The sequence below is a fragment of the Ctenopharyngodon idella genome, chromosome 12 (genome assembly GCF_019924925.1).
Source record: "Ctenopharyngodon idella isolate HZGC_01 chromosome 12, HZGC01, whole genome shotgun sequence".
In the NCBI taxonomy this organism is placed as follows: Eukaryota; Metazoa; Chordata; class Actinopteri; order Cypriniformes; family Xenocyprididae; genus Ctenopharyngodon; species Ctenopharyngodon idella.
Genome location: NC_067231.1, coordinates 18,468,498 through 18,496,169, shown reverse-complemented (window position 1 = coordinate 18,496,169; position 27,672 = coordinate 18,468,498). Strand labels below are relative to the sequence as shown.

Below are 27,672 nucleotides of genomic sequence, written 5' to 3'. Positions count from 1 at the left end.
TCCGAATTAGGCTATAACATCAAGGTTACATCAAACAATGTTCTTTCAGCATCAATGCATTTCCTGTGGGACGCTCTCCCTGAACACTGATGACATCATCATGAGCGCCTGCTCTATTAATACTTTAATACGGGCTGTTTTCTGTTTCATCACAGTGAATTAAAACCTAGCAGGCTATCTATCCATCTATCTATCTGATAAATAATACATGTTTTAATAATAAATTATAATAAAGATTATCATTTATTTCAGCAAAGACTGTACAGCCTCAGGAATAAAAGATATGGCTTCTGAAGCACTGACTGTGTCAAAGTCGTCTATAATTTATTAATTCTACAGCATTACAAAAACTATTTACAGCATGTAAAAACAAACAGGTATTCCAACTAAAATGTAGATCTGTGAATAGTGAATCTCAGTGATTCGCTTTGGACTACAGTTTCACAACTAACATAGCGTGAACATGTATATGGCCTTTTATTATATCGGCACTGGCAATCAACTCAACGTATGTGAAAAAAGGATGCCTGAAGTCTGGTGAAAATCAATATTTAGCTAAGCAATGATTCAGTCTCTTTCTTGCTTGGAAAAAAAGAAAGAAAAAAGGCAAGGACGTAGGCTTAAATTCTGCTGATACTACAGCCTATCAATGCTATCACATATTCCTTCATTACAAAAGGGAGCTGCACAGCAATAACTCGGCATGGAAGAAAGCAGTTCAATACTGTGTGACACATAAAGGTCAAATCTGTTTTCTCCTGGCCACTGGGCCATCTGGAGCATTTTCTTCATTCAGGGATTCGCAAAAATCCTATGACAACAACTCAGGGTCCACCGAGGCTGTCACAGTCAGCTCATCTTTTTTTCTTGCCGTGCTTAACCATTTTCTTTCGTTTGAGGATCATGTCATACAGTTTTTCCAAACCGAGCTGCAACCCCTGCCCGTCGACTGCACTGCACCCTTGCACGTGGTGTAGGGTGGAGGCACTCAGTTCGTGTACAGCCAAAACCTTCTCCACGTCACAAACAGGCAGTGCGACTGGAAGGTCCTGTTTGTTAGCTAACACCAGCACTGGTACTCCTTGGTTTTCTGACGTACGAGTAATCTTGTGCAACTCCACCTTAGCCTCCTCCATGCGTTCCGCCTCCGTGGAGTCCACCACAAAGACCATGCCGTCTGTGCGCCGCGTGTAGGACTTCCACAAAGGTCGGAGCTTCTCCTGACCACCCACGTCCCACACCTGAAATGTAATGGCACGGCCATTTCCGACCGGAACTTTAATCTTCTCAGTGTTAAATCCCTTGGTCGGGATAGTTTCAACAAATTCCTTCAGCTTCAGTCTGTAGAGAAGCGAGGTTTTGCCCGCAGAGTCCAAACCAATGACCACAACGTGGAGGGACTGGAAGTTAGGCAGGAACGGTGTGTTGGGGGCAATCTCTGTCAGCTGGTTTCCCATGGCAACTTGGTTTTCTCACCCTCTTGTAAGGAGAAACAGATTCGTCTAAGTGTTTGGCATTTGCCCCTACTTCAAAGGTACTGCAGGCAGACAGAAGTGCTGTAAGATCACCGGCACCGTGTGGAACCTAATTAAAGAAAAACAAAAGCTGATTATCATCACCGATATGGAAGTTATTTACAACTTCACCAGATTTGCCTTCAAGCAAAAGCAAATAAAATACAAAGAGTAAACCGGCTGCAATGTTTTAGGAGTTACTAAATAAAATGTTAAAGTAATAAAAAAGTATTTGGTTATATACAAAAAAAAAAAAAAAAAAAATCTTTAAATTAAATTACCAAAAAGGCTTTGGTTTTATATTCACAATAACTCACTGTAAGACTCTTTAGTAACAAATAAGTTAATTGTAGGTAAAGATTGAGCTGTCTAGAGGTTGCTCTCAATGCTTGCCGGACCTAATCCTCTTAAGTCTAAACAGAAATAGATTTCTTAAAAAAAAAAAGCTATTATAATTTCCTGCAAACAACTGTGATTTATTATTACATTTACGCATATAGTTTAAATGGAAATTATGGGTAGGCTATGCCAACGTCTAAGTAAGATTACAACTACTGCCAAATGTACGAAAGCTGGGTCATTTAAAGTTTAAAATAGTAAAATCCTATTCGAAACAACTTTAAAAATCATTAAAAAGGTTACAGACTACAACATAAAATCAAAAACATCTCTTTCGAGCAAATTCAGCAGATACTTGAGACCGAAATCCGCAGTGTAGCGAGAACGAAAACCTCGCTTGTAAAACGAAGCTGTTTAATCTTTGTCAAAATTTACTACACTTACCTAATAGGTGTCTATCTTGTAATAGGCAGCTTTTCCATTTCTCACTTTAAAAACATAGTCGACCAGTTCTCCGAGCGACTCAAAACAATGATCATTTTCCAGAGTCTCCCTTCTCTCCGATACCAGTGACCTCAGAGATGAAAGTGGAGCCGAGCTCGCAAGATCCAGAACAACAATCCCCGCATGTGACGTCACGTGAACCCCTCATTCCTCCCTCGCGACTCCCTCTAGCGTTTGATTGTTCTGCGTCTTGTATCGAATGTCAAGTTGTATTTGTTTTCTACCCAAACAGCACCTCTCTGTGGCGAGCCTGAGGCATCGAAACTACCAAGTAGTAGATCTTGTATCTTATTTTTGCTGTGCCTGAGTGCGAATTATGGAGGGTTCCCCCTAAATGATATCTAAGAAAAAGGTTATTCGATATAATTTATCACAATACGCTAGCGAACAGAATGTAGTAACCAGCAAGAGCTGCTTAGAAAGTAGGCCTACATCTACAAAACCCTAAAATCACGTTTTTATAGATTTACATAGCAACGAAATATAGGCTACATTAAAAAAGTTAGTGTTTTGTTTAAAATATTTAATAACTAAGCCAGGGTACCATAACTTCAACCCACAAGAAAAAAATACTTAATAGTAATTAATAGTAAATACTATACTGTTTTTGAGCCATACTATATTAAAGTAGGCTACTTGAATTAATTTGTTGTGGTAATTCTATAGTCGCTGTGATAATATAACAACTATAGTAGCCTAATATAAACAAATTACCCAATACTGTACTAAGTTTTCTACAACTATAGGGTATATTATACTACAATACACAGTTTACTGCAGTAAAAACTAACGTAAACTACAGTATTTATTACAGTTTATCAGTTCACTATAGTATGCTGTAGCATTCATTAACAAAGTGTTGTAAATACTATAACATATACAATTTACTATAGTATGGTTCAAAAACACTATAGTATTTACTATAAATTACTAGTATTTTTTCATAAAATAATTAAACACTGTAAAAGGCTGTGATCTAAAAAGCAAAATGTCTATAATAGATCTTTTCAGTCAACTCTGCAAATTTTAAGTGCGTTTTTATTTTCTAATAGTACTTAATAAACAATTAATTGACATAACGCGCTACAATCGTAGGCTACGTGTGGCGTCAGCACGTTGAAAGCGATTGCTGCTGAACGTTGCTAGGAAACCAACAAGCCGTCCAAAAAGGACGTAGTGTTGTCCGGTGTGGATTGGACATATCTGCAGAACAACAGAACTTGGTAAATTGTGTCTACTGCTCTGCAAATCTGTTTTTCTTGCCAGTTTTTAGAATTAACATTGTTTATTGTAGTTTGTCTTAATCTAGAACATATTATTGCATGTTTTTGCTCTGCCTATAATAGACACTTGTGATGTAACGGTATCGGGCTGGCACAGGATGAATGGCACAGGACTAAATACGCTACAAATGTAAAACGGCAACGACTTGTCACATTATGAATATTTTATTTTTGTTTACCTTATTGCGTTCACTGCTAACTCAGCTTTGTCCTGTTGTGTCAACATTTATGAGCAGCTAAGAAATCAGTTCAGTGTTTATTTCTTTATGAGCGTGTCATGACAAAGGAAACATCTCAGCATGTGGGTTTGAATTTCATTAATCAGGAAACGGTCTCACGTTACAGGCCAGCTTGTGGTGTAACATGTCAGCAATGCACTGGGAGGCCCGCCGCCGTCAACAAGTGCTGGATCGCAGATTATCTGCCTCGGTTAAGCAGGTTCCCATGTTAACAGTATACCTTTGGACACTTATATTACCCTTTTTTTTAAATATAAATAAGTTAAATAATACATCTAAATAATATGGGATTTTATTTCTTTTTTAAGGAAGATAAGCAAGGTAAAAAGAAAGAGCATTCTGAGGCACATATGACACCCTGTAAACCTGCAGGGTCTCTAGGTAAAGCAGCTCATAATAACAGATCAAACATAAGTACACTCAACAATTCTCCATTGTTTGCATGCCATTAAGAACAAAAAGTCACTGCTTTAGAGGTGACTGAATTTGAATGATCAAAATACAAAATTAACTACGACATACGATACATGGAATCTTAATGCAGTCAGTGTAAACATATTTGTTTTCTTCAGAGGTTGATGAGCAATGCAGTTGCAAGTGTCATGCCAAGATGAAAAGATACACGGTGAGTACTGCAAACTTGTTTATCCTGTTCCGATATAATGTAGCAGTCAGATTCAACAGATCCTGTGGTTAGATATTATCTATTTATATTTTTTACCTTTACATAAAGACAATTTGGCTTTAGAACCATTTTATTTTGTCCAGCCCTTGTATGTGTATAATTTCACAGTGATTATTTAAAGAATTTATAAGGTGGAAATGATCCAGAAAATAGCAGCATCAACATAAGATGTGTGCATGATTTGTTTCAGTCCTTGCAGTATTCCCAGCAATGGTGAAGATGAAGGCCAGACTTCTGGACAGTATCAACTCCACATATTAAGGTGTATTTTATAGGAGACCAGACTTTATTCTTCTTTCATAATGCTAATTAAAACAGAACTAGGTGTTTAACAATTCTGATTAGATGCATAATTTGCTCAAGAATTTACAACAAATAAAATTACAATTTAATGTGCAAATTCGTGTTGTGCAAATTTTAAAACATGTTTATATTATGTAAACACTAATAAATCAATGAGCAAGAAAAGTGGTCTAAGTTAGCAACACATATTCATTATTCCAGTGATGTCTGTATTGTATCATATGTTACTGTCATTATAATCAAAACCCATTTAAATGGACTGTAGTAAACTACAGCATAAAATGATAATCCTGTTTAAAGCAGCCTACTTAGATTTGTATATCATCAGCATTCGTGGCCATAGATTGGCAATGGTTTAGTCTCAAAGCAGAGGGAAGTGATGAGGCATAGTGGAATTCACTCCACAGTCAATGTACTCATAGGCATCTGTAGACATCTCCTCTGAATGGGACAGGTAGGAGACTTTGATATTCAATCTGTAGAGAACACAAGGAATTGTACATGAATTACTAAATATGAATTGAACTGAATTTATATAACCAAAAATTGACACGTGGCATGCATAGTTTAAGAAATGAACAATGACTGAGATTTAATTTCTTCAAAAATATTAAGCAGCGCAATATTATATAATAATAATAAATGTAATATGAGCACAAAATCAGCATTTTTGAAATGATTTCTGAAGGACAATGTGACTGAAGACTGGAGTAATGGCTGCTAAATTTCAGCTTTGCCTTCATAGGAATAAATTACATTTTACAATATAATAAAATAGAAAATAGTTATTTTACATTGTACAATGTATCACAATATTACTGTTTTGCTGTATTTATAATAAAATAAATGCAGTCTTGTTGAACATAAGAGACTTGTTCAAAAGCAAAAGCTGACCCTAAACGTTTGAACGGTAATGTGTATATTTTACTATGGGTGTTTTTTTTTTTGGTCATGCACTTTATAACCTATAAGATTTTAATATAGACCAAAGTCTACAAAGTTCACATCACTGAGAGTCAGCAAAAAAAAAATAAAGTTGAGTTTGTGAAAAGTCATTCATGGGTCACCGGTTGCTTGACCAATTTTGAATGAATGAGACATTTATATAGCGTTTTACTTATGTACTACTGTACACCCAAAGTGCTCAATTATATGAGTGGTCTCTCCTCAACCACCACCAGTGTGCAGCATCCACTTGGATGATACGACGGCAGCCACAGAACAACGGCGCCAGTGCACTCACCACACACCAGCTGTAGGTGGAGAGGAGAGAGAGTGATCGAGCCAATTCAAAGGATGAGGATTATTAGGCCAGAATTTGGCCAGGACACCAGGGGCCAGTTGTTCAAAAAGTTTAATCTGGATCAGAATGATCTGAATTTGGAAATCCCATATTTTGCTATCCAGGATCAGGTAAAATTGGATTGGATCACCCTGATCCAGATACACACTTTTTCAGATTACCAAATCTGGATTGCTAGTGCTCTACGAGCCCCTAAAGGGACATGGTGATAGAAAGAATATGAGATGGGAAAAAAAACACATTTCAATTCAGTTCAGCATAGCGTTCACCCGAGAAACTTTGCGTTCGCGCCCAAAGAACTTTAGGTTCATCTCTTATGATTGTGCCAATGTAGTTTACAAACAGTGATTAAAAAAAAAAAAAAAGACTCTGAATTAAATATAATATTTTTGTTTGATATTTACAGCTGTTTGTGGATTATTTTATGGCACCAAAATCTTTTTTTTACTTTACATCTTACCAAAAGGCTAAATATTTAGCCTAATGTCTACTTCTAATTTATTACTTGAACAGTTAAACTAATCAAGAGCAAAATAAAAAATGTGTGTATTTATATTACATGATAAAAATGTTGTATTTTTTGACCAGTTTTAAAGTTTTATTACATTTTTGTTCCTGAAATCCACCCTTCTGATGGGATCAGTATAATAGATTTTTTTTTTTTTTGGATCAAAGGCATCCCAATCTTACTAAAATGTTTTGACCAAAACAAACTGACGATTTTATCCAGAACAAAACCAAGATTGGATTTTGTGATCTAATCTGATTTCAGAATCCTTTTTTTCTTTTGAACAACCCATTTTCAGGATTTGATCCAATCCGATAGCCGAAATCTGATCAGATTACTTTAGAACAACTGGCCTCAGGGTTTCACCCTTACTCTTTACAAGAAGTGCCTTAATGACCACAGAGAGTCAGAACCTTGTTTTGACATCTCTTCCGAATGACGGTGATTGTTACAGTATAGTGTCCTCATCACTATACTAGGGTGCTATTACCCACACAGAACTCATGACACCTCTTCCAGCAGCAACCTGCTTATCCCAAGAGGTCTCCCATCCAGCTACTAACCAAGCTCAACCCTGCTTGGCTTCAGTGGGCAACCAGTCTTGGGCTACAGGGTGATATGCCTGTGGCTTGACCAATTTTATTTATTTTTTTATTTTACTTGGTTTAACCACAGCAATCATTTGTGTTATGGCTTACAACACGGATGTTTATGTTTATAGTTCAGGATGTTCTGAACTCCTTGAAATAAAACTTGATCTCTATAATACATTACAAGATACACATATAATAGCTTGTGCTTGTCAGGTCTAAAACAGCAGATAGGGGGCCTCATAAATGTCCAAGTTCCCTTTAGAAGTTTGCTAAGGCCCCCTAGTGGTCCCCAGCCCCCTGCTTGAGAACTTAAACTCAACATTTTCTAAGCAGAACGCTACCATAGAGGACTATTTTCCATAGAGGAAAATTTCAGGTTCCCATCTGGACTCCGACTAAAGAGATGGATTGACCCTCATAAAATAAATGGACTAAGTGACTTAGTTATTGCCATTTGCTGACTGCTGCTTGTCTCGAACATGATTTAACATTACATGTGGACTAAAATACATTTGTCATTTGTTGTATTTACAGTGAATAGATTTTAGAATGTTATACATTTACAAGGTATACCAGACATGAATTCAAATATTTATTCAACCCTCCAAATCACAGCCTTCAAAACATCAACCAACGCTGGCAACCATCGTTCACTGATTCAGTCAAATAGTATGCTAAGAGAAATGCATACTTGCTTAAAAATTTATACTTACTGCAAATGCAAGAATAAGGTGTGAATCCGAATGGCACTTGACTTGCAGTAATTACTGTAAAAGGAACGGACATTAGAAAGCATTTCTAGATATATTTTGTGTATTTGAAAATTGTCATATACACTGTCATAAACATGATGTAATTTACACTGAGATTATAGTGGGAAACAATACATTATGATTAAAAGACCTTAAATGAGGTTTATATATTGATTAAATCATTACTTACTTAAGGCCCGTGTCTTTAATAACAATGTCGGCTAAAACTTTAATCTGAAAGATGAAAGAAAGATGAATGAAATCCCTATCAGGATCAATGGAGGCTTTCAAGAAAGCTTTTTTTTAATTATTATTATTCATCATTTTCTTCCCAGGTTTCCAATGCCTTGTATAATGCATCTGAGAACATTTTAAATTTGAAGAATTCTTTACATAATTCGCTTGAATAATAAAAGATTTTACCGTTTTCTGTGATCGAGGAGGAAGTATGGTGACACTGGGGTGTTTGGTATTGCCAACCACAGTCTCGAAAATCAATGCTTGCACACTAAGATTATCAGCTGTGATACTGACAAAGTTTTGGTTGGTGAGGTTCATTTCATGCTGAAGAATGGATAATACAGACATAGGATTATAAGCTTTATAAAAAATTGCAATACAACAGTCAAATCTTAGACTGTCATTTATGTGTCAGATCACCTACCATGACCACCATTTTAACTGTATCTGGTGTGAAATAGACCATAGATGACTGTAGTTCCACAGGTGACATATCCATACTCCGTGGGAAGAGGAAAAACAGGATCAGCGAGCAGATCAGGAGGCAAATCACCACTGATATACACACATACAGTTTCCTGTGGGACATTAACTAATGTTGTAAATACATTTGAGAATATTAACATGATAAAGCACATGTTATTAACCACCGAAAAGAGAAAATAGCAGAACTACAGGCTGCGTGTCATAGTGATACTGACGTGTGGTGAGGCTTTAGTCTTTGGTCACTGCAAGGAATGACTGCCACGAGTTGATTCTCCTGACCTGGTGAAGTCAAGGGTCAAGATAAGACGGACAGAACAAGAGTGTGTTTAAGAGCCAAAACTGCCAAAGAAACTTTATTTGTAACCGAATGATAGGAAAATAAGTAAAAACACTGAAACCTGCCTCTCGGTATGCGTCCTGTGCCCTGGCAGGTAGGGCATGGATCTGATTGTCCTTCCCCATTTATACTGCCATAGTCCAACCATCTGGAAAGCCTCCGTTTCTCCCCATTTTTATTCGGGGACATAATGCTGTATTTCCAGAAAATATCAGGTCAAAACTAAAGACCTCCACCCTAAACAATAAGAGAGCTTCACTAAGGTTTGTCTGTTGGTATGTAGGTACATCACTGATGAGAAAAATCAACAAACATACTCAAATAATTGTTTCAATTTTAACTTTAGGTTAGGGTGACACGTTATATTGTTCTAGTTATACATTACAGTAACAATCCAAACTGTCTCCAAAACAACCACTTTAGGTCTCGCTGTAAAACAGTAAAATATCCCCAAAAGAGCAATAAAGCTCCACAACAATAAAACTGCAAAAGATGTCAAAGATCATTATGGAACAAAGTTCCATAATTTGATTAAAGACCTTAAAAGGATAGTTCACCCAAAAAAGAAAATTCTGTCATCATTTACTCACCATCAGGTTGTTCTAAACCTGTATTAATTTCTTTGTTCTGCTGAACACAAAAGAAGAGATTTTGAAGAAAGTTTGTAACCAGGCTGCTTTGGGGCACCATTGACTTCTATAGTAGGAAAAAAAAATTACTATGGAAGTCAATGGTGCCCCAGAACTGTTCAGTTTCCCACATTTTTCAAAATATCTTCTTTTGTGTTCAACAGAACAAAGAAATTTATACGGGTTTGGAACAACCTGAGGGCGAGTAAATGATGACAGAATTTTCTTTTTTGGGTGAACTATCCCTTTAAACGGCACAGTTCACGTGACCTTTGAGGAACCATTTGTAGATTTATACATAATTTTCATATACTTTAATATTTATACAAGTCAATATTCTTTCAATTTACATAATTTACTTTGAATTAAAGGAAATAAAGTGGCATGGAAGAGTGCAAAGCAATAGTTCACAACCTAAATTACGTTACAAACAGTATCTATTGCGATTGTTTCGGATGTTGGTGATCACTGACAACTTTCGAGTTTAGGAAAAAGAAACCAAATTTATGGCAACCGTTTCCAGCTGCAACGTTTTGTGAGGTAAATGCAATGAAATGTTGAACGATATTTAGAGTTAGCTATCTTAATGCAAAACAGTCTGCCTTATTATGCCTGGACTGCATTTGACTCCGAGTCCGAACGTGCCTAGGTAGGCAACTTTTATACGTTTCTGAACACAGCACTAATGTGTAAGGTTGACAACATTTTGAGAAAGATACAAGTACACAGACGACCTCAGTGGCAAGATTAAGTCAAAAGACTAAATAAATATATATCAGTTTCCTTCCTACATCTTGTCGTGTCATCATAACATTACTAAATGCATTTATGACAAATCTTCAAACAGCACTTTTCCACTTACCGTGAATTCATCTGAGCATTGTCTGATATCTGGATTTACTCTTTCCCCGTAGATTAATGTCATTCGTTTCGTAAATTATTGTAGACACCACATGCCACTTTCCTTCAAGACTCGCGAATGAACTTTCGAGTTCGCACTGCACAGCTACTTCCCTATTTTGGTCCTTCACAGCTGTGACCACGCCATCTGGTGGTCATAATCGAAACTGCGTGTTTATAAACTGCGGTTGAGACTACAGCATTTTGTAGTGACATTTCATATATAATGTATATTGGGATTATTATTATTTTGGAATTAGTGTCAAGACTTCTTAGAGATTTACAAAGAAAAATAAAATGTAAAAATTTATTAAAAGAGAAGTGAAATTTTGAAAGGGATTTAAAAAAGGGTAGTACGGAACTGAATACACTAGCAGAGTTGATTGACTAATCCCAGAATAATCTTCTCTCTCTATCGGGGCAAAAAATCACACATCTAGGTGTATTAAGCGGAAACGGGAAAGAGAATAAGGGAAAGAAATTCCAAATAAAGAATGGTATTTTGCTTGCAAGACACACAACATACATGTTAACAGATATGGAAAGAGTTCGCATGGAAAAATCTAGTGCGTTTTTTCATTACCCCAAAAATTAAAAGTAAACAATTATCCATAGTTGTGATAACTATGCTGGAGGATGTGTGGGCAGTCAATGTTGACCATCTTCATGTATTCTAGAGTTGTCTAAAAATATTACCCTTTTGGAACATGTTTTTGTTGGAGATAAAAAAAGATTTTCGGAAGTGAAACACCAAGAAATTTCACAATATTGTATCTTAGAAAAATTACACACACCGTGTTGAGAAGAGATGTATATGTTGTTAATATATTAAGTGTAGCATGTAAGAAGAGTATAAGCAGGACATCCCCTTTCTTGGAGAATGGATAGAAAGTGTTAAATATACAATTGGCTTTTATTTTGAGACTTATAAGGATCTATCTGTAAAATACTGGAAGAAATGGACTGTAATGTAAACAAGAATACCCCCTCCCAAATTGTTTTTTCCCCTTTTTTCCTTTCCCTTTGATGCTGCATAAAATATTTTATTGAAAAATCATCAATCAAAAAAGCAAAAAAAAAAAAAAAAAAAAAAAAAAAGTATCGTATTGTTTAATTATTAAATACTTACTTAAATTAAGTATTATATATATATATATATCTGCTGTGTACTTATTCCAGTACAACATACATTTTGTTCTGATTAACATTACACATTCCAGTAAAGCTCAATGAATCAAATACAAAAAAAATGATTAAATTATCATTTGACAATTAACAAAAAACAAAACCAAAAACAAAACAAAGACACAAAACGTAGGGACTGGGGAATCTGTACTCAGTTCCTGCCTTGAAGGAGGAAGCTGACTAAAGCCATTACTATTTTAACCTTTAGAACATTCCATTGTTTCATCACTTCAGCTGTGTGTACATTAACCAAACATAGTTTTGCTGACTGGTGTGATTTAAACAATAGCAAGAAGACTCATGATTATGCAATGTGAATAAAACTCAAACACACTGATAACGATAATGGAATGTTTTTTATTCACTGTGCTGGACACAAAAAGCCATGTTGATAAGCCTTCAGTTCATAGTAATACATTGCACATGAAAATGACAAATATGACCAAAATTGGTGCCTAGCAAAAACTTTGACCAATCAATCACTGGTTGAGTTAAGCGTGACTGAAAAACTCATTGCACATTCCTATATGTCCGGCAGCCCAACACCTTAGTGTGACATGAATTAGTGTGATTTAAAGTAAGATATACAAATATAGAGGTCACTGTGACAAATAACAAAATCAACACAAGCTTTTCTTTTTATATCTTTCCTCTGAGAGGCAAAAGTGCTCAAACAAACAGAAACCCTCTGGGTATTGTCTCAAATTAGTCATCTTATCTAATCAAGCAGTACAAAAGATACCTGAAGCCTACCTAACAGCAGTCTATATGTGTTAGTAGGGCAAACGCACTGAATAAAGATAGCATTAAGACTGCTTAATAAACCTTATGCTGTTTCCCCATTCATAATGTCCTAAACTAAATTTGTACAATCAAGTAATTGCATCATTGCAGCTATGGTCAGTTATAGTGATATAGTTCTCTTTTTTCGAGAATCCAAACTATTTCTCTAAGAAAAGAACATCGGAGGCATTTCACCAAAATACTGCAACACGATGAAATCATTTACAATTCTTATACTTCACTGAGGTTGCCACGGTGCTTCCTAATGTCTTGAGATGTGCCATTCGCTGTCGGTCAACTGCACCAGCTCATTGACTACATCAAGCAAACTGTAGTGATGCTTCCTCAGCAACCTCTGATTGAGCGGCTGGTTGCTGAAACCCATCTCCTGTAAAACAGCCATCATGGAGGCATCCTCGCAGGCTGGGTCAACGGCAGGCCGCTGAAAGTGAACCAAACCAAAGATACTATGTTAAAGGTCACTCACATGCCAAGGCCAGGGTTCCGAGATAACAAAGAATGCAGAAAAGCCACAATGAAGTACACAATGCATGGTACAAATTTCTAGAAATAGTACACTAGTGTTCAAAAGTTTGGGTTCAGTACGATTTTATTTTATTTTTTAAAGAAATTAAGATTTTTTCATCAAGGATGTATTAAATTAATCAAAAGTGACAATAAACACTGTTAGAAAAGATTTATATTTCAAATAAATGCAATTCTTTTGAACTTTCTATTATATATATATATATACACACACACACATTATATATATATATATATATATATATATAAAAAATAGAAAGTTCAAAAGAATTGCATTTATTTGAAATATAAATCTTATATATCTTATGAAATATATATATATATATATATATATATATATATATATATATATATATAAAAATCCTAAAAAAATGTATCAGTTAGACAAAAATATTGAAATCCACCCTTCTGATGGAATCCAAACATCATCACAGCTGTTTTTAACATTGATAATAATAATAAAAAAATGTTACTTGAACACCAAATCAGCACATTAAAATGCTGTCTAAAGGATCATTTGGCAATTCAGCTTTGCCATCACAGGAATAAATTACATTTACAAACTTTTGAACGGTAGTGTAATAGAAAGAAAAGTCAATATATGGTGGCTGTTTATGTTGTGTTCTGATGTGTCGTGCACTGATGAGGAAAAATCTAACACCTGTGCCGGTGTGCTCTGGCCTGTAAAGAGTGCTTTATAAGCAGAGGCAGCCACAGAGAGTGCTCCCTTCACCAGCCCCTCTGTCAGACCACCGTGACGTGCCCTGCAGAAGAATAAAAACAGGAACAGAAGGTCGTGTCATAACAGTCCCGTGCCAACAAAACAAGAGGACTCAAGAGATTAACACGGATAAATCCATCATGAAACAAGACTATGAGAAAAACAGTCAACAAAAACAGAAAGCCAGTATGATTTTCATGCTTAACATGCCTATGCTAAATAGTTTTCTTATTTAAAAGAATCTTAAAAAAGGCATTATGTTAACCATACTGACAACAAAGAAAAAAATGTGGTCGACCACAGGAAAACATTGTGTGCAGACCTACTTCCTCTTCTGCTGCATTCAAACTTTCAGAGTTAGCAAAAGGTGGATTTAAAAATGACATTTATGTAGATATTCAAAAACTCGATCTTTCTTTACATTTTCTTGAAATAATTATATAATTATAAAGTAAATGCCTGTAATGCATGTAAGCAGAAACGACCTCACTGTGTTGCTATACCTGAGATCCTGGGAGCCGCAGGTCTCAAAGGCACTAACAGGGGCCTCTGAATGAGCTGATCTGCAACCTAGGGCAAAGAAACAACATACAATTCTGTCACACAACTTTTTTTAAGATGGCTCAAAGCTACACAACTAGTTTAGCTTAGACAACAAATACAGTCTCTTAGTCTTAGACAGTGGGCTTGTATGGTCTACAGAACCAAATATATATTATATATATATGCCTATAACAATAATAATATTAATTCATATTTAAAAATTTAATATATTTTAAAATGGTATTGTTTTTCTTGATGAACACTTCACACCTCACACTCACACCTAAAGATGCTTGACACTAATTCCAAAATAATAATAATAATAATAATAATAATAATAAAAGTATATTTGCATTTATTTTTTATCTTTTTATATTATATATATATATATATATATATATAATCTTAATTATCTTAATCTTAATTTCCCAAATTTTTATCAATTTTACTGGTAGTCCACTGCATGAAGAATTGTTGGGTATAATATTTCACAGTTTACTTTATTTTGCTATCCTCATTTACATAAATGAACTATAGTGTCCTGCACCCACTAGTAAAACTATATAAAAAATATAAAAAAAAATGTCTGAATAGTTTTTTGTTTGACTGTATATAATAAATACAAACATACTTTTATTATTACTTTGGAATTATATATATATATATATATATATATATATATATATACTAAGTATATATTTAAGTATGTATATTTATATTTATATTCTTTTGCAGATCAGTGTCAGTGAAAAAAGTGAAAAAAAATTTTTAGAAATAAGTTTAGGTTAGAGGTTTCCATTTTTTCCCACAACTGCCACGGAGTCTAGTTAGCAGACAAGAAAACTCACCACTTGAGTCATCCTCAGATTGGCAGGATACATTCTCTTCAGAGGCCCCTGGTCCTGACTCAAGATCATGAGATCTCACTGATCTGCAAAAGAATCATAAAGTGTTATGAGATCTCACTGATCTGCAAAAGAATCATAAAGTGTTATGAGATCTCACTGATATGCAAAAGAATCATAAAGTGATTAAAACAAATGAAAGTCCATGCATAATAAACATTACAATTCACTCTGCATTATTAATTAGTCAAAAAAAGAATTAGAAGGTTCTATAACCTGTGGGTTCGAAGAGATGGGGGTGGCGAGAGAGCTATGGACGGAGGTACCATCTCTGGAATCAGAGGGGGAGTGTCCAGTATCTGAGAAGTGCACAGCATCCGGTTCAAGCTGTTTTGAAGGGCTGGAACAGGGGTGGGCTCCTCGTTCTCTCCTTCAGCCGTGCTCGGGATTTGCGGTGCTTCTGGCTCGTTAACAAGAGGGACTGCAGGCTGGGACATTGCTGAGCTATACATCGATTCTCCCAGGGGCCTGGAAGTATCGAAGCAGTCAGGCAGGATGACAATGTAGTCCTCAGATGAGGCAGAGGACACCTGGCTGCTCACCTCATCCCACTCTCCTGCTTCTTCCTCTTTATCTTGATCATTTTCATGTCCCTTGTGTTCCACTTCCTCTTCATTCTCCTCCTGTGCAGCTGGATCGGTGTAGAGGTTTTCATTTGAGCCAATCAATGCCTCTGAAAAGACTATGAAAATAACCAAGTGTGAATTGAAAGAAGGTACAGTTCATGCAGATAAAAAGCATGCTTATTTTTAGCAAGCCCAAGTCCAAGGGCGCATTTCATTTACAGTGACTTCAACACATTCATTATGTCTGTTTAAGCAACAGTGACATAAAAAAACAAATGGAGAACATGCACACCTGGCATGACCGGTTCCTCTGTTATGACTGGCTTTGGCACAGGTGCTGGAGCCTCAGGCCTGTTTATGATTGGCAAAGGTCTGTCATTCTTCACCTGTAACGATCTCTCCTGAAAGCGAGCAGGGTTATGAACTGCAAAATAATTAGGAGCAAAATTAGCAAAATAACAGAGGCCTGTAAAGTTCTGTGAGCACTAATACATCAGACAGAAACTCACTGTCATGCCTCCTCAGGTTAGGCCGAGTCCTGCGTTGAGGTTTGCGTTCTGGTTCCTCCTCGAGAGTGAGAGAACGAATCACAGTCTCGCACACAAACTGAGTCCCACTGATGTCTTCATCTCCGTCCTCATTCCCTGGAACGTCCAGAAGCTCATTCTGTCTCTGAGGCTGCAACACTAACAGAGAACAAGCCACATCAGTATATACAAGTTCACTACCAACCTTTCTATGATCCAGTCACATAGACCTTGATTCACAGAAGCCTTCAACAGATCTAAACATCTGGTTGTAAAATGTAAAAAACAAAATGGAGGACATTTATCCTCCAAGTACATTGTTTGTTCCGCTAAGAAAAAGTCTAGTGTCATTTAATCGCAAAAGCCACTTTGTCTTATAAAATTTCGTTCAAAATTTAGGGTCAGTAAGATTTGTTTTTATGAAATTAATACTTTTATTTCAACAAAGATGCATTAAATTGATCAAAAGTGACAGTAAAGACATTTGTAATGCTACAAAAGATTTCTATTTTAAATAAACGCTGAACTTTCTATTAATCAAAGAATCCTGAAAAATAAAAATCACATTTCCACAAAAATATTAAGCAGCACAACTATTTTCAACATTGATATTAATAAGAAATGTTTCTTGAACACCAAATCAGCATATTAGAATGATTTCTGAAGGATCATGTGACAATTTAGCTTTGCCATGACAGGACTCAATTAGATTTCAAAATATATTAAAATAGAAAGTTATTTTAAATGGTAATAATATTTCACAATATTACAGTTTACTGTATTTTGATATACTGGATTTTTTTTTAAATAAATACAGTCTTGCTGAGCATAAGAGACTTCTTTCAAAAACATTTCAAAATCTTACCGACCCCAAACTTTTGAAAAGCAGCGTACATAAAATACTGATTTGAGTATATAGGACCTATCCTGCTATTTAGACAGAGATTATCTGTAGTGGTTGTTAGATGTAACTACAAATCAGCAATTAAAATTCCACATCAGATGCTCTAACCTTGAGGTTTTTTCCTGCCTGAACATCCAGCCTCGACTTTGCTTAGTCCCGTTCTGTGCTTTCCAAACAAGGGTCCATGATGAAGAGGTGGAGACGCACAGGGGGTCATATCTGAGGAGATTACACAATTACTCCAAAAATGAGGCCAGACTAATTATGCACTTGACATTGAGGAACAGATTCTCCCTGAGGATACATTACATAATTGTAACCACAATGAGGCCTTACCAACTGGAGTGTTAGCTGGGACTTTCTCCAATTCTTGCACAATGTTTATATCCAGCAACTCAAAGGACAACAGATCCTGGACAACAACAAGACTTTGGACATTAGTTAGGCACACATCACTGAACAAACGTAAGATGGTTTTTGTGTCCAACAACATACATACCTGTGCTGTCAGTAAGTCCACAGAGGGGATGTAGTATTCTCTACGGGAGCTGGTAGACACTTCACAATCTCTGGTGCCTGACCAGAACATGCCATCTTTCCCCATCAGACAAAGATCGGTCCTCTACAAGGGGAAGATTAAGTATTTGATGAAAATCTCAGGAACTACAGTAGATACCATTGCAACATATGGCCTTAAAAAGAAAATATTTGAAAAGGCACAATGGTTTAAAGTTGACTCACCAGTGATTTGCTGCAGTGGGAACTGAGTTTCTTCCCTGCGCTTGGCACCACTACAATGCTACACCACACTCTGGGCCCAAATTGCACTCCACAGTGTGCCAGGCGCCAGTGAGACGTGTAGGTGCCCTCTAGCAGGGGCGCCACAAATGCCACACTCACCACACCGACCTGACCTGGCTGCAGAAAGGGCACTGCCACCTCTTTTTGCTCCCGTGACCCCAGGGTCAGGTTGCCCCACATAAACTTCAACTACAAAGACAAAAGCACAAATGCAAAAGCAGCCTACACTTTCTTTCTTTTTTCAACATATATGAACTTCTAGTGGGTTTTAAAAAAAAGTACCTTGGTATCCGAAGTCCAGCTGATGTTGCCAGTGTTCCTCATCTTCCAGTACTTGATGAACTTGGTGCCTGGCTCCAGACAAGTGCCATCTGGTAGATTCTCATCCAGAAACAAGGCAGTCATTGTGGGCACCAAGGTGGAGCAGGAGACCTTGGGACCCCTGGTTTGAGTGCACAGAGGATCATCAGAACAGCTTTGTTTCAGCGTCTGTCTTTTTCTTGAAGCTCATATCAAAAAAGTATAAAAAGGACGTAATACATAAAGGCAGCGGGTGCATTTTGAGGTAGTTCCATCCACTTGCCAGCGATAACTATAACAGACAATGTGATAATCTTGATAATGATTGTTCTGGGCTGGGTAGGGAGGCCACCCAGCCCTGACCCCTCTCAGTGTGGCCCTTACTCTGGACTGGAAGTTTGAGGGTCTGGGCACAGGGCCGGAGCTGGGGCTGGTCCTGGGCCTAGAGTCGGGGCGGGAGCGGGGGCAAGGCCCGTGCTGGCGGTCCCATTGGATGCTCCACTCCACAGCAGACCTCTCTTCTCCAGCCTCAGCTTCTTCTTGATCTCCTTCACCTCGGCCTTCAGCTGCCTCCGCTCAGCTTTCAGCCGCTGCCTCTCCGCCTTTCGCACAGTCCTGTCACCCCGTCTCAGAAACCTGAGAATGAGCCAAAATGAATCAAATTCAATTAGCAAGTATAATTATATCGCTTAACAACCATTCAGGCTAAGCAGAAGATACGGAACAAAATTCTGAGCACCAAGTGTTTATTTTGGCTTGCCTGGGTTCCGGAGTAACTCCACGTTCAGGGACAGACAAAGGAGTCCTTGTTCTCTTTAGGTTGTGGCTGGGATCGTGTTTATGACTACATGGCTCACATAAGACGCAAGATGGACAAACGCTGCACATAAAAGAAGAGAAATGTTTTCTATTGAGCATTACATTTGACATCTTGCTGGTGGGAAGATATTCCTAACCCTATCCAGACAGCTAAATCTCTGACAATATTCAAGAAACAGCTGAAAACTCATCTCTCGCACTTAAAGGGTTAGTTCACCTAAAAATGAAATTTCTGTCATTAAGTACTCACCTTCATGTCATTCCACATCCGTAAGGCCTTCGTTAATCTTCGGAACACAAATTAAGATATTTTTGATGAAATCCGAGGGTTTCTGATCCACACATAGGCAGCAACGTCATTGCACCTTTTGACTTCCAGAAAGGTAGATGAAAACATGGTTAAAATAGTCAACGTGACTACAGTGGTTCAACCTTAATCTTAATGAAGCGACAAAAATACTTTTTGTGCGCAAAAACAAAACAAAAATAATGACTTTATTCAACAATTTGAACTGTTGTCATACGTAGTGAACCCAGTGCAGGCTTCCTTGTTTACATCTGAGTGCCAGTGCATTATTGGTCGGATCCTGTGTCAGCATCACATGCATGCATCGTGCTGCTCACGCATTCAGCTTCGGCCAATACCGAGTTGTCATTCAGATGTACACAAGGAAGCCTGCACTGAGTTCACTACGTACGACAATGGTTCAAACTGTTGAATAAAGTCATATTTTTGTTTTGGTTTTGCACACAAAAAGTATTATCGTCGCTTCATAACATTAAGGTTGAACCACTGTAGTCACGTTGACTATTTTAATCATGTTTTCGACTACTTTTCTGGATGTCAAAAGGTGCAGTGACGTTGCTGCCTATGAGTGGATCGGATACCCTCGGATTTCATTAAAATATCTTAATTTGTGTTCCAGAGATGAGGGTGAGTACTTAATGACAGAAATTTCATTTTTGGGTGAACTTACCCTTTAAAGTCGGCATTAAACGGAAGTTGCGATAGTCTTTTCTTCTTTATTGTAATGTATATATTGACGTGAAACGGCTTCTTAAACAAAACAAAAAAATGTAGAGCAGGATTTGATTTTGCCCATTGGAAATTGACTGGATTATCTTAATCTTAATTCGATTATTGACTGGGAAGTTATTTTGATGAAAGATTACGAGGGCACATGAATTTAAAAAAAATAATGATGTGCACGGATAAATCATTTATAATAAATACTGTAATATTCCATAAAAAATAAATTGTCAGTTTTGATAACTTTAACTGCATCCTGCTGGGGAAAAAATGTCTATACTTTCACTAGCATGTACTATTCTGAATGATGTTTGAACGATGTTGTATTGCTAGCATTCTCATATTATTGCCAATTTAAGATTAATCTTTTATTGTATTCTTCATTTGTAAGTCACTTTAGATTAAAGTGTCTGTTAAATGAATAAATAATAAACACATCCTGTGATTCAGTTTCTCAAATAGTGTGTAATTAATAAATAGTCTTGAAGAGAGTCATTAGTAAAACAAGGACAGTCTCACCTGCACTGATATCCTCCCCCAGTGGCTGGTCCTTTGCAGCTACTGCAATTTGGAGTTGAACTAGAGGCCCTTAGCGTGGTGGAGCTTGTAGCTTTCTGAGTGCCGGAGGTGCTTGGCTCCTCTGCGGGAGGATCCAAGGCTCTGTGTGTGCAACACTGGCCAGAAAACTCACTGCACATCCTGTCCACCACCTCCCTTACCACTTGATCTTTGAACTGCAAGGTAGATTGAGAACACTTGCAAAAAATTTGGACCAGCTAAAGAAAAGACCTATGAAAGACCTATAAAATTATCAGTTTGACATTTTTTAAAGAAACAGTACCCTGTCCATGTAGGATTTGAACCATGCTGGGACTGCTTCCTCCTCAGTTTTCATCCCTTTGTTTTCTTTGGCCACAGCCTGTTTAAGGAAAACAACAAAAACAGGTTTTCTCAGTCTGAAATGTTCTTGCACTGCAATAAGCCCAGTCCATTATTATTCACAACATTTTGTTACAAGATATGCATGAACTAATAAACAGCTCACACTATAAAGATAGCATATAGCATAAGGTGTCAAACTCAAGGCCCACAGGCCAAATTCATTTCAAGTGGCGTACAAGTTCATTTCTGAAATGTACGTATGAAACGCCTCGGTTATCACTTCTCGGTTAATGCTTTTCATTTAGTGCTTTCCTTGTGATTATTAACCCTCTGATGCATATGATCACACCAGTGCGTTTACAACGTGCAGTGCTTGACATGATCTACTGCTACATTTCAATATGCTTTTTAACTTTTTTTTTTTTTTTTTTTTTTTTTTTACACTTATGTCCTTGGAAGCAGCAATAATCATACAGCGCTAAGTAACAGCTTGATGCATCGCCATGGAAATAGGAATGCACAGCTCCAATGTATAAATATGTGGAGTTTGTTATTGTCATCAACCAAACCGTAACATTTTTTTAGAACTTAAAAAAGGCTTATAGGCAGGAAATTAAGCTGTAATATTGAACTTATGAAATTATCTGTATGCAGCACATACTTATGTTAATGATTGCTACATACTATAAATAAATAGACACTACTCCCAAAATCACCAGAATTGAATGCTTTGGTGCTTTTTTGCGAAAAATGCTCTAGAAATGCCCCTAATAATCAGTAATGATACTGGTCTTAGATGTTCAGTCAACCCTTTTGAGGGTACAGATAATGCTCACGTGGCCCAGGCAGAAATTGAGTTTGACACCCCTGGCACATAATATGTTTTATTAAAAGATTGCAAACTGCTTACCGTGTCCCGCTCGGGGGTCACCTGGGTCTCCTTGTCTGCCATCTTGACCCTTGCTCGATACGGTGGAGCTGGTCTAGGATCTATTTTTAGTTCCTTCAGCTCTGGCTTCACTGCACCACCCTCTGCCTGACCCTTCATCTTATAGACATTCATGTGTAGCTGATTGGCTTGCTTAAATGCACTCTAAATTGAAAAAAAAAAAGACATCTTGTTTAAAGCCTTTTTTTTTTTGTTTTTTTTTTAATTTTGATAATTATGATGATGACAGCAATCAAAGGCATACGGGTAACTTAATACAGCATGGGCCTCAGTAGAATGGCTCATGCATCACAAAAATGATTGAATAAAATATTTATGTTCTTACCTTTAGAGCTTCCGTATATTCATCTGCGATGTTGTCAAATAATAAAAACAATAATATTTCATATTTATTATGACATCAATATTGCAACAATACAGATAACTTATTTTGTGAAAACCATTAATTATTACAAACCTTGACTGTTTATGCACACCTGTAAAAATAAATGGACAATGTCAATAGAAGTACCTTTGAAATTAGATTTATCATACTTGTATGTTAAAAGCATAAGCAATCAATGTAATCTGTAAAACTATGAAATCAAAAATAAATTAAAAACTCGTTATTAAACTGTTATAATAATTTATGTACCTCCTCGTTGTCCTCGTCAAAATATTTCACTTGAAAATGGCACAAGCCGAATGTAGTTTTAATCTAGAAGTTATAAAAAGGCATAAAGTCAGCTAACAATGTAAACAAACACCAACAAGAACCGCAGTTTTTTAAGACATCGAAGAGTTACATGCAGATTAGCGTGAAAAACAATATCCTCCAACGTTACTCTTTATTTATAAGCCGTCATCTGATTTATGGCTGAACAGAAAGGTCAAGAGCAAATGACAGATATTGTTGCAATTTAGATCACTGAGATTTGTATAAAAGACCCAACTGAGATATATGTTATGATGTATCTGCTATGATAGGATTAAATGTTTTGACTGAAGGTTAAACGTATTATACTCCCGGTTGAGGTTTGTTTATGTAGGCCTCAGCTACGGCCTTCCAGGACCAAGAAATGTAAACGTCCCCACATAAACGCCACACAGCAAGGCTTAATGACTCCTTACCCAGGCCTCCACAGTCTCCCACTGTGCTTTGTTCGTGTCCAAGACTGGAAATTTCTTCACGTTGCCCCTAAAGTTCACTTTGACAGTGACGGGGAGGTTCATGACTGTGAGCCAGAGTCACTTGATACGTTTGATGCGGGGATACGATGCTCTAAAAATGCCCGTGGTGGTGTCAACACTGTGAGACTTGTCTTTTGCGTTCTTGTTTACATCGCTAGATTCGTACACGCCCCCAACACACGTCACAGGAAGTATCTCACGTCCTGGTCCTAACTAAATATTTTTTATTATTATTACCGAATATTATCATCAAACATATTTAAATAGGTCGTTTTATTAGTTAATATTGTAATTTAAATAAACAATATTTTTACAGACGAAAATATGACGCACGCATGCACATACGTCTTTTGAAGTCGCCGCGAACATAGATATGAATACATAGATACCGTTATAGCAATAATTGCGCTGCTGATTACATTCTCACGTCGACGCGACCACTATATTTTATTGACTTGGTTTTGTGATGAATACCAGATTCTGTATATTGCAAAATGTATCAAAATAAAAATGAATGAAGATGAAATGTTTCCACACGACAGCGCTGATGTGATTTCTATGTATTTACTTCTACGGTCTCGAAGCCTTTGCGTCATCAAGAAGCGCTCAAGTGCCTTGTGGCTGACAGCAGTTAGTGAGCCACACGGTTAGTTAATGCTTTTAGGACAATCCCTAATTTTTCCTCATTTATTGAATTAATACGATGTCTTCGCTTCTTAAGGTGGACAATGAGATCAAGACAAAGGTAAATTTCTCACTGCTTACCTTATTTAAATAAGGAGCACTCAGATTAACTGTTTGTAAATGTTAGCTTGCGGCTAGCCGGCTTGCTCGTGAGTCACCTCGTGAGCGCGTTAGCTAGATTTTACAAGCACATATGCTTGTAAAATCACTTCTGTTTTAAAAGGGAAAATACATATTGTGATAAAGTATATGCGGATTATATATATCAAATCTTTATGGGGAAGCCAGAGCTCCCACATGCGCGGTGGAGTCAGCGTGAACCGCGAGTGTGTGGATGAAGCGTGTTTTTAGCACAGCAGCATGTTGCTGCGGTAGAAATGCATAACCGCTTCAGTCCCGGTTTTTGACATTACAGTCGTTGATTATGTTAGCAAGGGATCACGGCGAAGACGGTGAGGCTAACAAGTCATGGGGTGGTGGGAAGCGGCACAATTATATGCTACATGTTGACAACATTTAGCATCCTAAAATAGAGGGGCCGCCCGTTGTTTTATTTTTATTTATTTTTTAAGAGTGAATGACTTTTAATAGTCATTTAGATGTTTTAATAGTTATATGTGAATATTTCTTGTCTTGCCAGGTTGACGCTTTCAGGGAACGAATTACAGCAGAGGTAAGGTACTGCACTTACCGAGAATTTATGTATGAACATTTCTTTTACAATTGGGCAGCTTACGGTTTAATTATTCAAAATTAGGCTGAGGATTTGGTTGCAAACTTTTTCCCGAAGAAATTGCTAGAATTGGACCAGTTTTTGAAGGTAAGTGTTTAATCATAGAATATGATGCATTCTTGAAATTCACTTCTTCAGATGTACTAAACAGCATTTTTATTGTCCTGTCTTTTTTAGGATCCCACAATTAATATCCGTGAGCTGAAAGAAATTCATTCAGAGATCAATCTGACGGTGCCAGACCCAATTCTACTTACAGACATCCATGATGGGCTTGAGGGGGTAAGAAGTCAAGTGTTTTAATTCCTCAGTCAAAAAGCAGTTCAAGCTGAAAGAGTGATGTAAAGTCGCTGAACTGGATACAAAAAAAATTGGCAGCAGCTATTTACATTAAGCGCAAATAGCAATAGATGCTATTTACACTAAGTGAAAATAGCAATATATTCTATTTACACCATGTAAAAGTATCAGTTCTTTGCAATAAGAGTATATAGTAATTAGATGCTATCTATACTTTATATTGGCAGATACTATTTGCACCTCAGTATTTTTGTACATGTATCAGGATGCAATAATATCATAGTGTAGATGACTATATTTATTAAAATTATTAAATGGATGATGCCTTATTGGGAGAATAAAAAACCTCTCTACACCTTCCCCTAACCCTACCCAATAAACACTTTTGCATGTCTTTTTTAAAACCAAAACTGGCCCAACCAGACATTGGTGGGCGGAGCTAGTGTAAATAGCGTTTGCCAACAAGGGACAAATTCCGGAAGAAATAAGCTTTTGTTGCTTTGTGCAAAACATTTTTAAGATTGTTTCTGCCACGGAATAAAAAAATAAACTAATTGCAACTTTTTATCTCACAATTGACTTTTTCCCCTCACAATTCTGAAAGTCAGTTTATATCTGGCTTTTTCCCCCTCAGAATTGTGATATATGAACTTGAGGGGGGAAAAAAGATAAAATTGTGAGAAAGTTGCAATTACCTTTTTATTCTGTGGTGGAAATAAGCTTCCATACATGAAACAAAAAGATCAGCCAGTAACCTTGAAATATTTTCTTAATAGCAAAATGCTAAGAAGAGGAAACTCGAAGATGGTGCAGGAGATGACAAAGGTGAGTTTTCCTGCCTAAGAAAACAGTGTCTTTAATTTGGCAAGTGACTAAAGTAAGTTTGAAATGCTGAAAACATTATCTATGTTTTCTGTTTGTAGTTGGCGGGACCAAGGTCTTTGTCATGCCTGGTGGAATGATGAAAAGCAATGGCAAGTTGGTGGAGCTGATTGAAAAGGTCAAACCTGAAATCAGAACTCTCATAGAAAAGTGCAACACGGTAGGTCCATGTAACCATAGTCTCAGACATGCTCTCTCTCTCTCATTAAAAGTATTCTGGGTAAATGTCATTTCCTTCGTTTTCTAGGTCAAGATGTGGGTTCAGTTGTTAATCCCAAGAATAGAAGATGGCAACAATTTTGGTGTCTCAATTCAGGTATGGTGCCACATTCTTCAGTTCTTTATTTGCCTGCAATTAGCTACATTTGTTGTAGGCAGATTAGGACAAGCAGTAATTCCTCACAGTTTACGGTAAATTTTGGTGTTTAAAAAGAAACAATAAGGAAGCTTTGGTCCTGTCAGGCAGTTACCTGGTTGTGATTCTGTTTCTTCACTTTCTACAGGAGGAGACGGTTGCTGAACTCAGAACAGTGGAAGGAGAAGCAGCTTCTTACTTAGATCAGATATCCAGGTACGTCAGTGTTAGCCAGAAAAGATTTACATTCAGACTGTTTTTTTTTTGTTTGTTTTTACATTTTTTAAATACTATCTTTTGCAGGTATTACATCACAAGGGCAAAGCTGGTTTCCAAAATAGCAAAATACCCTCATGTTGTAAGTCATATCTTCAATACACACACATAGCAGTTAGATCAGGAATACACTAGTTATTTAATATATGCATAATATATATTTTTACTTTTTATAGGAGGATTATCGTCGCACAGTGACCGAGATTGATGAGAAGGAATACATCAGCCTCAAGATTATAGTGTCAGAGCTGAGAAATCAATATGTAAGTATTGCTCTAAAAAAAGATTCTCTGATTTAATGTGTAGAAATACTGCATATATGTGCTGTCCTGGGTGTTGTTGTGATAACTGATTTAATAAAAACAAACTTGTCTCGCAGGTAACATTACATGACATGATCCTGAAGAACATCGAGAAGATCAAGAGGCCGAGGAGCAGCAATACCGATGCTCTGTATTAAGATTACCCTCCCCTTTCGTTCTTGGCCCGTTGTTCCACCATTTGGAGCTAGCTTTAGCCTTCAGATGGTTCTAGAGCAGTCCTGTCACCCATTATATCCAGGCCAATAGAGGGACCGCTCAACCAGGCCTGATAGAACATGCCACTTAAGATAGAATTGTAAAATATGGTCACTATTTTAAACACTTCAAAATGAAGCCCTTTTTGATTTTTCTTTTTGTTTCTTAGTGGACAGTGGAAATGTATAAAGGCAGAGCCTGAACATGCGTCCCGAGAAAACTGTCTCAGATTTGGTTTTCTTTAATTAAAGAAACGTTTCAACATTGGGTTTCATTTTTTATCTTTTGCAAAGCCAAATTCCATGTAGTTCTGTTTTTAAGTCCATTTCAAGTGTTTCTGAGCCTCCTTAGGGGGTTAGGTGAATATGGATGATGATGGTCGGTTTCTCCGGTCAAGAAGCAGAGAAGCTCTTATTGATGCTGTATTTCACTTAAGCAGTTTACGTTGTTCATCTGAAATGTACATGTAGGAAGCAAGGCGGTTCATCTGCAAGATTTTATTTGGAGTGTGAGCTGACAGTTGTATTACATGATGGAATATTATATTTTCATTTGAAATTACTGATTCATCAGATTCTGGAAGCTTTTTATGGTTCTTTTTGTCCAGTTTTAAGAGTGATACATTTTGCTGAATAAACTATTGTTTTTACAATACTCTTAAGGCACGTACTTAACTGC

General features: G+C 36.9%; 4 protein-coding genes and 1 long non-coding RNA gene across 9 annotated transcripts; 2 read left to right on the top strand and 3 right to left on the bottom strand.

Moving 5' to 3' along the window:
- Positions 1-224: 224 nt before the first annotated feature.
- On the bottom strand, positions 225-2,491 carry arl4d (ADP-ribosylation factor-like 4D). The gene is made up of 2 exons (XM_051913608.1): positions 2,298-2,491; positions 225-1,584 (listed from the first exon to the last, which is right to left on the bottom strand). The coding sequence occupies exon 2, from the start codon at positions 1,455-1,457 to the stop codon at positions 855-857; it is 603 nt and encodes a 200-aa protein (XP_051769568.1). The 5' UTR covers positions 1,458-1,584; positions 2,298-2,491; the 3' UTR covers positions 225-854.
- Positions 2,492-2,646: 155 nt separating this feature from the next.
- Positions 2,647-5,032, top strand: LOC127523190 (uncharacterized). Of its 2 annotated transcripts, none has more exons than XR_007932829.1 (3): positions 2,647-3,580; positions 3,986-4,069; positions 4,188-5,032. It is a non-coding gene; the product is annotated as an uncharacterized LOC127523190 (long non-coding RNA). The 2 variants fall into 2 exon arrangements; XR_007932828.1 differs by having other exon boundaries at positions 3,986-4,078.
- tmem106a (transmembrane protein 106A) lies at positions 4,156-10,761 on the bottom strand. Of its 3 annotated transcripts, none has more exons than XM_051913605.1 (8): positions 10,578-10,761; positions 9,152-9,323; positions 8,965-9,028; positions 8,688-8,841; positions 8,447-8,587; positions 8,214-8,257; positions 7,985-8,038; positions 4,156-5,343 (listed from the first exon to the last, which is right to left on the bottom strand). In XM_051913605.1, the coding sequence occupies exons 2-8, from the start codon at positions 9,273-9,275 to the stop codon at positions 5,229-5,231; spliced, it is 696 nt and encodes a 231-aa protein (XP_051769565.1). In that variant the 5' UTR covers positions 9,276-9,323; positions 10,578-10,761; the 3' UTR covers positions 4,156-5,228. The 3 variants fall into 3 exon arrangements, with proteins under 3 accessions (XP_051769565.1, XP_051769564.1, XP_051769566.1); XM_051913604.1 differs by having other exon boundaries at positions 9,152-9,279; positions 10,578-10,745; XM_051913606.1 differs by having other exon boundaries at positions 9,152-9,377; positions 10,578-10,738.
- Positions 10,762-12,137: 1,376 nt separating this feature from the next.
- nbr1a (NBR1 autophagy cargo receptor a) lies at positions 12,138-23,422 on the bottom strand. Of its 2 annotated transcripts, XM_051913600.1 has the most exons (21): positions 23,187-23,422; positions 22,711-22,773; positions 22,534-22,552; positions 22,402-22,424; positions 22,038-22,220; positions 21,087-21,164; positions 20,765-20,979; positions 19,157-19,276; positions 18,781-19,032; positions 18,379-18,538; positions 18,037-18,285; positions 17,795-17,917; positions 17,632-17,707; positions 17,404-17,514; positions 16,374-16,550; positions 16,157-16,288; positions 15,515-15,980; positions 15,242-15,324; positions 14,354-14,420; positions 13,791-13,893; positions 12,138-13,025 (listed from the first exon to the last, which is right to left on the bottom strand). In XM_051913600.1, the coding sequence occupies exons 1-21, from the start codon at positions 23,286-23,288 to the stop codon at positions 12,846-12,848; spliced, it is 2,982 nt and encodes a 993-aa protein (XP_051769560.1). In that variant the 5' UTR covers positions 23,289-23,422; the 3' UTR covers positions 12,138-12,845. The 2 variants fall into 2 exon arrangements, with proteins under 2 accessions (XP_051769560.1, XP_051769561.1); XM_051913601.1 differs by lacking the exons at positions 12,138-13,025; positions 13,791-13,893; positions 14,354-14,420 and having other exon boundaries at positions 15,278-15,363.
- A 403-nt stretch (positions 23,423-23,825) lies between these two features.
- Positions 23,826-27,648, top strand: psme3 (proteasome activator subunit 3). Its single transcript, XM_051913603.1, has 11 exons — positions 23,826-23,991; positions 24,571-24,603; positions 24,688-24,750; positions 24,841-24,945; positions 25,740-25,788; positions 25,887-26,005; positions 26,093-26,161; positions 26,349-26,416; positions 26,504-26,558; positions 26,653-26,739; positions 26,856-27,648. The coding sequence occupies exons 1-11, from the start codon at positions 23,950-23,952 to the stop codon at positions 26,934-26,936; spliced, it is 771 nt and encodes a 256-aa protein (XP_051769563.1). The 5' UTR covers positions 23,826-23,949; the 3' UTR covers positions 26,937-27,648.
- Positions 27,649-27,672: the final 24 nt, after the last annotated feature.

Coding starts and splice junctions, on each gene's coding strand:
- tmem106a (XM_051913604.1), bottom strand. Junction 8,588..8,687: donor CAGTTAAAATGGTGGTCATG/GTAGGTGATCTG, acceptor TCCATTCTTCAG/CATGAAATGAACCTCACCAA. Junction 8,039..8,213: donor ATTAAAGACACGGGCCTTAA/GTAAGTAATGAT, acceptor TTCCTTTTACAG/TAATTACTGCAAGTCAAGTG.
- nbr1a (XM_051913600.1), bottom strand. CDS start 23,288: ATGAACCTCCCCGTCACTGTCAAAGTGAACTTTAGGGGCAACGTGAAG. Junction 17,918..18,036: donor CCCACTGCAGCAAATCACTG/GTGAGTCAACTT, acceptor TTCCCCTTGTAG/AGGACCGATCTTTGTCTGAT. Junction 17,515..17,631: donor CCCAGCTAACACTCCAGTTG/GTAAGGCCTCAT, acceptor TAATCTCCTCAG/ATATGACCCCCTGTGCGTCT.
- psme3 (XM_051913603.1), top strand. CDS start 23,950: ATGTCTTCGCTTCTTAAGGTGGACAATGAGATCAAGACAAAG. Junction 23,992..24,570: donor ACAATGAGATCAAGACAAAG/GTAAATTTCTCA, acceptor TTGTCTTGCCAG/GTTGACGCTTTCAGGGAACG. Junction 26,417..26,503: donor TACTTAGATCAGATATCCAG/GTACGTCAGTGT, acceptor TATCTTTTGCAG/GTATTACATCACAAGGGCAA.
- arl4d (XM_051913608.1), bottom strand. CDS start 1,457: ATGGGAAACCAGCTGACAGAGATTGCCCCCAACACACCGTTCCTGCCT.